The sequence below is a fragment of the Netta rufina genome (assembly GCF_964035555.1).
Source record: "Netta rufina genome assembly, chromosome: 14".
Lineage (NCBI taxonomy): Eukaryota > Metazoa > Chordata > Aves > Anseriformes > Anatidae > Netta > Netta rufina.
The window spans coordinates 9,028,502-9,041,486 of record NC_140137.1 but is presented as its reverse complement, the minus strand read 5'-3'; the positions used below and the strand labels follow the sequence as shown (position 1 = coordinate 9,041,486).

Below are 12,985 nucleotides of genomic sequence, written 5' to 3'. Positions count from 1 at the left end.
GCGGAAAGTTTCTGCCGGTGTCCCCCCCCCCTCGCTGCGGGGGGAGCCCGGAGCCCGGTCCCCGGCGGGATCGCGGCCGAGGGCAGGAGGGGTCGGGGGCGGAGGCAGGCGGGGGCCGGGGGGAGTGTGGGGGGGGTCTCTCGGTGCGTCCGCGCTGCTAGGCTCAGCTTTATCCGGGGCTGTAATCCCCCCTGCTCCGGTAATTAAAAACTCCGCATTACAAGGGAAACGGTGTGCGGGGAAATGTAATCAAGTCCGGAGGGGCTTAACCATCTGCTGAAGGTTAGGACCGGCACGGCGGGGGGACGCAGCCGGGGGATTTGGCAGCCGCCGCGATCCGGGCTCCTCTTAATACACCGCGGGGACCAGCGCTGCATCCGCGGGGTAACACCGGCTCCCGGGGCTCAGGGGGCAGCTCTCGGTCCGCCGCGGGCTCCCCCCGCCTTTAACGCGGCTCCGGGGCCGCGGCGGGGAAGGGGTTAAGCGACGGCCGCTGCTGGGGCCGGCACTGCGGTGCCGAAACCCCGGAGGGGCCCCCCCGCCGCCCCCAAAACTCCTTGGAAGTGCAAGGGGCTCGGAAGGACGAGCGCGGCGGGTGGGCGCCGAAGGGGGTCTGCGGGGCCATGGGGGCCGGGGCAGGCTGCGGGCGGGGGCAGCTCTTCCTCCCCTCCCTCCTCCTCCTCCTCTTCCTCCTGGCCGCTCCGCGCTCCGCGGGCGGGCAGCTGCGCTACGCCGTGCCCGAGGAGCTGGAGCACGGCGCCTTCGTGGCCAACCTCGGCGAGGACCTGGGGCTGGACGTGTCCACGCTGTCGGCGCGGCGGTTCCGCATCGTGGCCCGGGCCGGGGCCAGGCAGCACCTGGAGGTGAACCTGGAGAACGGGATCCTCTTCGTGAACGAGCGGATCGACCGGGAGGAGGTGTGCGAGGCGGGGGGCACCTGCCTGCTCCACCTGCAGCTGCTCGTCGAGAGCCCGCTGGAGCTGTACCGCGTGGAGGTGGAGGTGCTGGACATCAACGACCACGCGCCCACGTTCCCCTGGCAAGAGTACGTGCTGGAGGTGGCCGAGTCTGCCGTGCTCGGTGCCCGCTTCCCACTCGAGAGCGCCCAGGATCCTGACGTGGGTACCAACTCGGTGCACACCTACCAGCTCAGCCCCAACGGCTTCTTCTCACTCGAGGTGCAGACGCGCAGCGACTCCAGCAAGTTTGCAGAGCTGGTGCTGGAGCGTGCCCTGGACCGCGAGCAGCAACGCACGCACCGGGTGCTGCTCACTGCTCTCGATGGCGGCATCCCCAGGCGCTCAGGCACAGCCCACATCCTCATCACAGTGCTGGACGCTAATGACAACGTGCCTGCCTTCGATCAGCCCTCATACAGAGTGAGCCTGCCTGAGGATGCCCCTGCCGGCACCCTGGTCATCCAGCTGAATGCCACTGACCTGGATGAGGGTCCTAACGGGGAGATCGAGTACTCCTTCAGTGGGCACGCACCACCCCGCGTCCGGGAGCTCTTCCGTGTGGAGCCCCGCAGTGGGCAGGTGCTGCTGAAAGGACCCCTGGACTATGAGCGGGCAAGCCTCCATGAGCTCTATGTGCAAGCCAAGGACCGCGGACCCTCGGCTGTGGCTGTGCACTGTCGGGTGCTTGTGCACCTCCTTGACGTGAATGACAACGCGCCAGAGGTGACCCTCACCTCTGTGTCCACGCCTGTGCAGGAGGATGCCCCAACAGGCACCGTCATCGCGGTCATCAGCGTTCTGGACCGGGACTCTGGGGACAATGGGCGCGTGAGCTGTGAGATCAGCCCCAACGTGCCTTTCGAGCTCCGCTCCTCCTTCCGCAACTATTACACCCTGGTGACCACAGAGGCGTTGGACCGGGAGGTAGTGCCTGAGTATAATGTAAGCATCACAGCGCGGGACATGGGCTCCCCTGCCCTGCTGACCCGCAGCACCCTCACCATCCCGGTGTCCGATGTGAATGACAACGCCCCACGCTTCCTCCAGCCCTCCTACAGCGTGTACGTGATGGAGAACAATGCACCAGGAGCCTCCATCTGCTCCGTCAGCGCCTTGGACCCCGACTGCCAGCAGAACGCCTATCTGTCCTACTCCATCGCTGACGGGCACATCCATGGCATGCCAGTGGGCACCTATGTGTCCATCAACTCGGACAGCGGGCACATGTACGCCCTGCGCTCCCTGGATTATGAGCAAATCCGCAGCTTCCAGATCCAGGTGCAAGCGCAGGACGCAGGCTTCCCCCCGCTCAGTGCCAACGTCACTGTTCACATCTTCGTGCTGGACCAGAACGACAACGCTCCTGTCATTGTGTCCCCCATGCCACGCAACGGCTCTGTGGCTACCGAGCTGGTGCCGCGGTCAGCTGGGCCTGGCTACCTGGTGGGCACGGTGTCAGCAGTGGACGCGGATGCAGGGCTGAACTCCCGCCTCTCCTACCAGCTCCTCCAAGCCACTGACTTCACCCTCTTCAGCCTGGCGCCGGACACGGGCGAGCTGCGCACCCTCCGCTCCTTTCTGGAGCAGGACGCAGCCCGGCAGCGGCTGGTGGTGCAGGTGCGTGACGGGGGGCAGCCAGCGCTCTCAGCCACCATGTCCCTCCTGCTCTCTGTGGTGGAGACCATGCCTCAGACTCTCTCTGACTTCAGCAACTTCAGCCTCCCCCCAGAGGACTCCTCCTCCTCCCCACTCACACTCTACCTCCTTGTCTCCCTGGGCTCCATCTCCTTCACCTTCCTCCTGGCCATCCTCATCCTCACAGCCATTCGGTGCCGTGGAGAGCAGCACTCCTGGAGACGTGGCTGCCGCTGCTGTCCCAGGCCCAGGTCCTCCCCTGATAGCCTCAAGACATCCAACCTCACAGCACAGCCCACCGCAAACACAGCCGCCCACCTTGATGTCCCCGATGGTGGCCCCCCAGGCTACTGCTACAAGCTTTGCCTCGGTCCCGAGTCTGCCCAGAGTGACTTCATGTTCCTCAAACCCTGCAGCCTGCCCCGCAACAACGAGAAAGGCCCCGGGAACCTGCCGGCTGCTGGGAAGCAATCCCGTCCCGGCCAGCAATTCCATGTCTCCAAGCAGGTAAGGGGGGCACGCTGGGCTCACCGAACTCCTCTGGGACCCCCGGTCCCACCCCTGAGAGGTCTCATCCCTAAACCTGTGGGAGAAAACAGGCACTGATTTACCCAGAGGATAACTGGCACCTTTGATCAGTGCAGGAATCAGGATTAGGCTGTGGGAACCCTCCACTGAGCCTTCCCCCATGGGTGCAACCACCAGGGGAAGCTAGGCTGGGGTGAGAGGAAATCTCCTCCCCACCACCTTTAGCATGCATGAGAGGCAATGGAGCTGCACTGGTGCCTGGGGGTGGGATGGTGGAAGTGGCATCTCCTTTGTGTCAGCAATTTGCCATGGGACACCTCTCTGCTTCCCCCATGCCAGTGAGGGGGCCACAGTGTCCCAGGGCAGGACCTGGGGCCAGTCCCAGCCCCACTGGCACTGATCGTGTCCCCATTCTGGCACCCAACCCCTGGGCTGTGCCACTGGGGAGGGAGTGGGCAGTTTGGGGAGGGATTTTGATGTCAACATTTGTTAGGTACTGAAATGAGGAATGTCTAATTTTCATGATGAGAGGCTCTTCCCAAAACACGATTACAAGGATGGAGTGATGAGGCATCTAATCCACTTATATCTGACTTAATAAAACAGCCCTTCCAAGGAGAGCACAGGACTCTGCCAACAGGCTCTCCCCGTGCTTCGCCTTGCACTGCTGGACTCACTTGTCTTAACGTGTTAACGGGACTTTCCCCTGGTTGTTTTCAGCCCCCCAGGACACTGGGTATGCAGACAATTTCTGAAACTCTCACCTTTTTGAGCCTGAGACCCAGGTTAAGCTGTCATCACACCTGCAGGAAAGGTTTTTAAAAGTAACAGAAATAGGAGAAGCCCTGCTGTCTTCTCAGAAGGACAGAACTTGGCAATTGAATTCCCACAGGTGGAGAGCAAGTGTCACCATCTGTGACAACCCCAGTGTCTCAGGAGGGCGGAGAAGCCTGGGAGCAAGCAGACTGGATCAGCCGTGCCTCAGTTTCCCTGTCTATAAAATGGGAATGTGCTGCTTGCTTCCCCACAAGAAGAGGGCAGAGAAGAGACAGGGTCTTACCCCCCTGCTCACTGAAAATTAAGTGTTGTTCCCAGTACGCATCTTCCCCCTCTGTGTTTTGCAGGTCAAGCAGCCCAACACAGACTGGCTGCCCCCCAGCATGCAGCGACCTGCCCTGAAGAGGTACCAAACCCAGCGGGTGTGGGTGGAAGGGGATGTGGGGACTGGGAGCTTCTCGCTGATGCAGCATTGAATTGGTCTCTTCCCTTTAGCTCCCAGAGCCTGGAGGACATGGGGGAAATCCGCAGAGCCCTGCAGAAGGAGCACGAGAGGCTGTGCACGTTGGTGACCCCTGTCTCCGGTTAGTGCTGGGGGTCTGGGGTGGGGAAGGCCAGACCCACTTGGTGTCCCTGGGCAGAGATGCAGTGGCCCACGCACATCCCTGCTCCTAGCAGTGTGCCCAGGGATGCCCAGGCCCCCGGGAAGGAGGGAGGGTGGTGACACATGGCTGTAGGCTTGCACCCTGGGACAGACGTGTCCTGAGCAGTGGCTGTGCCCTCCCCCAAGCCAGTCTCACCCACCCCTTTCTTCCAGAGTTTCAGAAGGCCTCGGCAGGTGCCAACAGCATCTGGGCACCCCAGCACAGCCCCTTGTACCCGGGGCACATCCCGGCCCTGGATTATCAGCACAACGTCTACATCCCCGGCACCCCCACTCTGCTTTCCAGCAAAGACGGGCCCCTTTTCCCAGGCCGGGAGAACAGAAACAGCTTCTCCACCTTTGGCAAGAGGAAGAAGATGACAACTTACTGCGACATGCCCGACAGCGTGGTCATCAACAACGACCTGAAATAGTGACCGGTGCTGGGCCTGGATCACCTGCATTGTTTCAGCTGCTGGGTCCATCTGCAGCACACAGCTCCACGCGTGGACCACCTGGGAGTTTGCAGGGCTGCTGAGATGGTGGCTCACCAAGGTGTGGAGAACGGAGCAAGAGACTGGGAGAGGGTAGGGCAAGGGGAGCAGGTGTGTTTCTCCCATCTCCTTCTGCAGAGCTGCTGGCAGCAGGTGCTGCTGGGGGTCCGGACGACCAGATTTCAGCAAATCTGCCTTGAGTTTTCCCATTCCTATCCATCTCTGTAAATGTTGTCACTTTTTGTCTTGTCTGGCTGTGTGAATATATTGAGCTGCATGCCTGTATTTCTGCCCCAGGAGGCACGGACAATTTGCACAGACCAAGCCTGGTCCAGGCAAGCCTGGTGCTACGAACGAGGGCAGCAACCACTGCTCTGCCCTGAGACCCAGCGGGATGCATTGCATGTCCAGAGCACAAGTTGTTGTCTGGCTTCTCCAGAAAGTGAGTGCAAGACCCAGCCATTACAGGGGCTTCTCTTTAAATCATGACCTGACACTAGCAGGGCTGGAGACCAGAAATCCAGGACACAGCCAAGCCTTGCTCTGAAAACAGCATGGGATGGCCAGAAGAGCTGTCAGTATAGGCAGCTGAGAGATGCACAAGGTGAGGCTTTGCTGGGTAACTCTCTAGCCCAAGGCAACCCCACGTGAAAGGCAGAGTTTCCAGACATTGGAGGGGCCCAGCACAGCGATGGGTCCTCTCCCCTCCTCCTGCCTTCACCTGCATCTCGTTTTTCTGAGCGCCTCGGACAACAGCCTTGGGGTCCCACCTGCACGGGACACACGCCTCCCACTGCTCCCTGCTCCTCTTCAAGGTCTTCTACCAGGCTGCCAGGAGCCCTCAGGGGCCAGGCTCCAGCCCCAGAACTGTCTCTCCCCCACCCTGCTCACCCCCCACCTGTCCACCCAGTCTGTCTGCCAGCGTTGCCAACCGCTCACCTGTCACCAACCCATCTGTGCAGAACATGACAGCTCTTTCTAGACCAAGTTTGTTTCACGGTGTCTGATTTGTACCAATAAATTGTATTTTAATAGCTCACCCTGGCTCCTGGCTGTCCCTGAGCCCCAGCTGCACCCCATGCAGGGGTCATGGCCGAGCTGTCGGAGCAGGGCTCTCAGCTCCAGTACACGTGTGTATCCCTCGGGCCCCCTTCACTGCTGGAGTGGCTCATGAGAGCTCATTTCATTCACTTCACCCAGAGGCTGGGGGCTTGAGGTCTCCTCTCTGTATTCAGGAGCACTTTGGGGTCACGGCCAGGCATGGGTGGAGAGTCATTAAAGGTAACAGAGATGCCTTGAACTGCTGGGGATAGGGGCTGGATCTGGTAATGGCTTATTGTTATTATTGTGCATTGCTTTCTATGGCTCATTTGAGCTTTCCCCTAGATGCTTGCCACCCACCAGCTTGCCACAAGAGCAGCAGGAATGCAGGAGGAGATGTGTGTCTGGGGTAGGCAACGAATGGGAACAGGCAAGCCTGTATCTGCTGGGGGGCTCTTGGCAGGGTGGGGGAAGGAGCTTACCTTTGGATGAGGTCCTGAGAAGGTCACGCTGTGGCTGTCCTCCTACCACCTGCTTGCTCAGTGTTGGGCTTGGGGAGGCTGCAGTGTGGCTTTTGGGATTAACCCAGAAAAGTCCTTGTCTGCAAGCAGGTAATGTGCTCTCTGGTGGCAGCGGGGGCAGGCAAGAACTTGTAAAGGGGCCCTTGGGAATCAGAGCAGCAGGAGGACCGGGCTTTGGACATGAAAGAGACAAGGCTGCTGCTGGTGGCTTCAGTCCCAGCTCACATCTGCCTGTCTGTGAGCAGACTGAAGATTCCCTGTCCCAGTTAGAAGGTAGAGTGAAGGATTTGATGCTGCCAAGTGGATTCTGCAATGGCCTCTGCAGTGTGTTAAGGATAAAAAAAGTACACAAAACAGCTACTGCCTGAGATCCTGTACTGCATTAGCCTGTTTCACTGCTTCAAAAGACAAGAGAATTATGCAAAGCGATACAATAAAATTAATAACAGCCTCAAGAAGTAATAAAAACATCAAATGGACTTGACTCCTTGAGGGAGCAGCAAGCATCTCCCTCTCCCAGATTAGCTCTGGTAATAACTTCCCTGCCATTTTCAGGTGGTGCTGGCTGGGTGTTAGGAGAGTACTGCAGCCCCTCTGCAACGCATGCAACCAATTTACTTGGTGTGTGAGCCCCACAGCACCCAGGATCTAAAAGAATGTATGGAGCCCTTGCCTTGAGTTGGAGTCACAGGTGATGGTCCCCAAAGGGAGGTCTCAAAAGTTAGCACTTAAATCATAGGCATTGGAAATGAACAGTTAGCACACCTGTCCTTGGGAATTCATAGCCTTTGCCACCTCCCCAGGACTGTGTCACTCTCTAGAGCATTTCATTGGCATCTCTTTTACCCCTACCAAAGTTAAACCGACCATCGGGAAGTCGCCTCCCTCTGCTCTCCATTGCTCTGGGACATCCTCACCCAGGAGATGTCACAGGTACACATACACACACACATCTGTGCCTCTTGCTGATCCCTGGGTGGCACCACAGCTCGGGGCAAGTATCCTCCAAACAGTGTTTGGGGGTTAGCACACCCCTGGCCCAGGCCCCAGCACCTCTCTTCCCTAAGCATCTCTTGCTACTTTGTTGGAGGAAATCCTGCACTAACATTCTTCAATTTCAGTCTCTCTCCTGGATCAACATATCAATGAAAAGGACAATAAAAAGGGATTTGCTTTAGTGGAGGTAGCACTTAAACCTAACTACAACTGCACTGCTATGCCTTCCTCAGAGTGTATGCTTGGTCAGAATGGTCGCTCTAAAGCATCTTCCTCTGATGATCTTCCATAGGGACAGGTCGTCATTAAAAATGCAAGGTCTTTGCCCTGCAACCAGTTATTTTTACAACTTTTCCTGTGCTTACACTCCTGCACAGTTCATGAGCATTAGCTGATTTCTGCAGCCTGGTAATGCACTGTGCACAAGAGCTGCTTCAGAGACGTGCTCGATGCTCTCTATATGCTCTACTCATACTTCCCAGCTCTCTCAGAGATCCAGAGGCAAATCTGGCTTTCAGGGGCCTGCCAACCTGCTTGAGCTTTGCTTCTACAACAGTGGGAAAACTGCCATGTGGTGCAGTTGGCTGCAAAATGCTGCAGGCCATGTTAAGCAGGCACATCGTGCTTCTGGGCAACAGCACAAATAGGGTTTTCTTTGTGCTCTTGCTATTGCTGAGTAGACTCTTAGGTAGGAAAGATTACTTATTTCTTTGTAATGACTTAAAAGTGTATAGCAGAGAGATGAACCTAGAGGCAGAGAGAAAAGTGGTCAGAAATGACATGGAGAGGCTGGTGCTCAGCTCTGCCCGGATCTGCAGTGCACGGAGTCAAGCCAAAAAAAAAGCCCCAGGAAGCCCTCATGGAGATCCAGCACTCGGCTGGGTCAGGTGGGGTAGAGCCAGGAGCGTGTGTGGTCTCAGCTCCCCAGAGGGATCCGTGTCAGCAGGACAGACCTACAGTCCCCGAGGACCAGGGGGGTGCACTGACCTTGGAGGGGTCTGGATCCAGTCGAAGTCCATGGCACTCAGTGGTTAATTCCAGGCTCTGGTGATGCTATGCCTTCATTTTCTTTTCTTCTGTTCTGACCTGGAGAAGATGCAGAACGATCATTCTTTAATTTAGTCAAGAATGGGTCCAGGCCCTTCCTGATTTCTTTTCAAATTGCCTCAGAGTCTTAAATATCTCCCTGGACTCATCCTACAGAGCAGCCCGCTGCTCTTGGCTGCACACACACACACACACACACACACACACCTCTTTTTGTTTGCAGAAATAAACATCCTCTAGCTTTTGTCATAATAATTTAGCCTCTGCCACTCTGAAAAATCATCTGCATGATTGTCATGTGTTGATTTTCTCTGCTCCTTTGCGCCTTTTCTTTTTTTTTTTTTTTTTTTTCTTTCCTTTTTTTCTTTTCTTCTTTTTTTACTGCTCTGAAAACATCAATTCCTGCCTCCTCCGCAGAGATCAGATGAAGAAACCGGCCTGGGCTAAGTGAGGCTTTTGCCTCCCCAGTTTCTGTATAATGTGTTTTCAATCTAAGTGGTGGAAATGTCACTGACTCTGTTTGCAGCGTTCACTCAAGTGGAATTAATGTTTCTTGTTAGTGATAATATGACTTAATCATCTTAATCATTGTGAGACAGAAGCAGACACCTTTGTGTATTGAATAACTTATGACACACTGGACCAAAAAGCACAAAAGAAGGCTTTGAAAATAAATTAAATATGACCTCTAGTACAGCCTGCACTTCAACTAATGATTCCTCTCCCATGCAATTCAATGATTTACAAATCTTACATTTGAATAAATGATACATTTTTGCATGTTTTAAACAATAGCAGCAATTTTTATTTCAGCATTTGGAATTCAAAGTGTTTCTCCAATGCCAGGAAGCAGGGTAAACATGTTCATGTTAAACGGATTGAAAAATAAAACATTTGTGCAGTCAACCATCAGAAATACATCAAGAGGATCTGGAGGCAATTGTGATGAGATATTTATTTTAATTCATTGCTAGGAATACCTACAAAAACAGGTGAAAAAAAATGCATTGGAAGAAATGAAGTGAGAGCAAAGATTCTCAGAAGGGTCTCTAAGGTCTTCACATCAAATCTGTTCATTCCAGTAATGTCTACAACAGAAATGTCATCAAATAGCTGCAGAAATGTCTTATCATACATTTTGCCTGCACAGAAAATAAATCCTATTTATACAAAGGAAAGAGAAGAAGAAAAAGCAACCGTCAATCAAGAAAAACATAATGAGTATTAGCAGGATTTCAGATAGGCCAAGATGTAGAGAGTCTGTAACTGAGGGCTGCATGTGAAATAGGAGAGTGGGGTTTAAATAGCTATGTGAACCCAGAGAAAAGATGAGCTGTCTAAATTGGTTCTGTTCTGCTGCAATGAATCATTGGATGTCTGTATCCAAATTTTTCCCTAAAAAGCACTGGAGTTCACTGTGGTGCAAACAATAAAGCAGATATCTCTAGGGGGAGTTGTTTCAACCCAAGTCTATCTGCAATTCAGAGGTCAGTTTAGACTCTAGCATCACAGAGACATTTAAATTTCTTTCTGCAAGTTTCAGGGGATGGAGAGGGGGGAGAGGGAGGGGACAGGGAGGGTTGCCTGAACTGCTAATTGGGTTAGGTTGAGTTAATGGTGTTAACAAAGCAAACTTTGCCATGAACTGTCCCCCTCTTGCTCCTGCAGTGCTCAGTGCTGTAGCAACCCAGCAGGTTCAGGAGTGTCCCAGTTTGCAGCCTTCCTTCACCACAAGGATGCTCTGCTCCCTCCTGTTACTGAGGTATTTCCAGACAGGTCACTTGTTGCAGTCGGGGCTGCACTATCGCTAGCCTGTCCCAGGCCACTGCTTTTGTTCTGTGCTCCCTGCACACCATTTCCACATCTTCTGCACTTCCCTGGAAGCCTGTGACTTATTCTGTGGGACTGTCCCACCTTTTTCTAAGCCCACATCAATTTTTAATTTCATGAGTCTCCTCTTAGTTCTCATGTCCATTATTTCTTGGTGTTTTAGCTAAAAGAAAAATTTTGTTTTGGTTTGTTTTCTAAAATTTCAAGGACCCTAGGATTTATTTCTTGTGTCAAAGAGACATTCTTGTTTTTCATCCAGCTTATTGCAGCTCTTGCTCTTCAGTTGTTCACTCTGTATTGACTAAATCTCCAAATTTCCCCTGAGTGCAGATGGAACAACTCTACCCAGCTCACTTGAATACATACACTTTCAGTGATCCAAACATGCAGAGTTTGATCTGGGGCTGAATCTCATCCCTAGGATCCCACTTGTCCCCAGTCTCTTCCTCAACTATCATTTATCAGAAGTGGAGATAAAGCCCTGTGTGTACAGCACCTGTCTGTCACCAACGTTTTAGCAGAGACCAGAGGAACAGATCTCCTATTTGCTTTGAGTCTCCCCTAGAAAACCAAACTTCAGAAATGCAATCCTGGAATCAGTTGCTAAAGGTAAAGCTTTGTTTTTCTGGTGCCAGGTGATGCAATGTTATACTCAGTTTGCTTTCCTAAACCTGCTTTCTTCCCTTTAATTTCCCTCTGTAAAGCTCTCTGAGAGTTGCCCCAGTATCTACAGAGCTCTTTAGCCAGCCCTGAATCCTTTTCCCACGTTCCCCAGGAGCTCTCTTGGCTGGTTATGCCACATGGAATGAGCCATTTGATGCCATCAGTGCCTGTCAGATGACATTCACCGTGACTGTCATGTTCCTTTGATGTCTGGACAGCCTTCAGCTTCATCCTCCCTTCACTGCTGGGTCCACACTCATCCCTGCTTTCCTGCCTCTCCTTTCTTTTGGCTCAAGTTTTACAGCTACTGTTGTTTCCTAGTGAGGCTGGATCAAACCTAACTCTGCTTTGAGTAGGAGGCTGACCTAAAGGCTGCCAGACATCCCTTTCAGCTTCAGTAATCATGTGAATCCATGAAGACTCCTGCAACCTGCTAAATCCCTGGTGAAACTGTGCCACTCACATGTCACCCCCCTGCTGCACCCCACCACCAGCACCCAGTCAGGACAGACACATCCTATCTGCTATGCTTGTGTCTGATGACCATCTCCTGGGCAGCACGGTGCTGTCTGCACATCTCCCTGAGGTGGGGGTCAGCTCCTCGTATATATTCTGTGGTTTCACAACTTTCCTTCACCATTTCAGTGACTTACAGCCCAGGAGTGTCACCACTCATGATAGCTGCTGGTGACCAGAACAGAGGCCTGGGGAGGGAGGCTTTGCCTTGGCACGGTCTGATGACCCTCTCCCTGAGCCACACCACAGGGAGCTCTGTGCTGGACATCACTGCTGACCAGCAAGATGCTTCCAATCTTGCAAGGCAGGAGCCAGAAATTCACTTTTGCTCCTCTTACCTTGGAAACCAGTAGGGGCAAGTTAAAGGCTTTGTGTTAGCTATGCATTCTTTACAAAGATTAAAAATAAATTAAAATCTGGGATCAGAATTGTGGGGTGGGACAGTCTGGAAACATGATGTAGACCCTCATGTCTTCCCCCAAGGAAGGGGAAGCAGTGTCTACTGCAGGAACGAGGAGGGAAGAACACTCTGAGAGCCACTTGTGAAAGGGTCGATTCTGCTGGCATGGAGAAGTTTCTTTGCAAAAAGACCTCCCTGCACAGATAGTAAATGGAAATGGAGTGAGAAATGAGCACAGCAAAACATCACTAAAGTTTGCTGCTGCCTGCAGGTGAAATTCAAGTTAAAAAGATTAAAGCAAACAAACAACAAACAGACAACCTCCTTTCCACGTAGATTACATTGCTGGAGAAGCTCTGAGCCCTGCAAGGCATAAGAGTTGCCTGCCTTAAGGTTCCTTCCCTGGGGACTCTGCCCGGGATAGCTCCATCCATTTATCCCTGACTCCTGGCATCTACATAACACACTCACAGAGAGAGTTATTAGTTTAATTTTCTTGTGAATTACAACAGGGGCACAGAGAATTAGAAAGGACTTTTTTTTTTTTTTTTTTATTATCATTACTTTTTGTTTTCCAGTTGAGAGATTGTAAATGAGGCTATTCATCCTGCTAGCATCAGTAGGACCCAAACCCAAGCCTTTCTGGAGTAATTGGTTTCTGATGAGCAATCGCTTGTAAAACCAATAGCAAAAGCAGGAAGCAAAATATAAATTCTCCCTCTACATGCCGAGCTTTTCATTAGGATTGTGTGTCTGGCCTCTTTCTGGGATTCGGTGGAAAAGCCAAAAAGTGGTAAACAAGGCAGCAGCCTAAGCCTGAGAAGGATCTTGTACTAGCAAAAAAATGGGAGAACATCATTGTCCAGTGCCCCTGGGGACAGATAAAGCAGTCACAGAAACTCTCAAGCTACATCTTTCCAAGCCAGAGAGAACAG

At 53.2% G+C, this 12,985-nt stretch overlaps 1 protein-coding gene across 1 annotated transcript; it reads left to right on the top strand.

Moving 5' to 3' along the window:
* Positions 1–623: 623 nt before the first annotated feature.
* LOC311214633 (protocadherin-10-like) lies at positions 624–4,976 on the top strand (the record flags this gene model as incomplete). The annotated part of the gene is made up of 4 exons (XM_084295318.1): positions 624–3,101; positions 4,247–4,305; positions 4,395–4,483; positions 4,717–4,976. The coding sequence occupies 4 exons, from the start codon at positions 624–626 to the stop codon at positions 4,974–4,976; spliced, it is 2,886 nt and encodes a 961-aa protein (XP_084151444.1).
* Between the last annotated feature and the right edge of the window lie 8,009 nt (positions 4,977–12,985).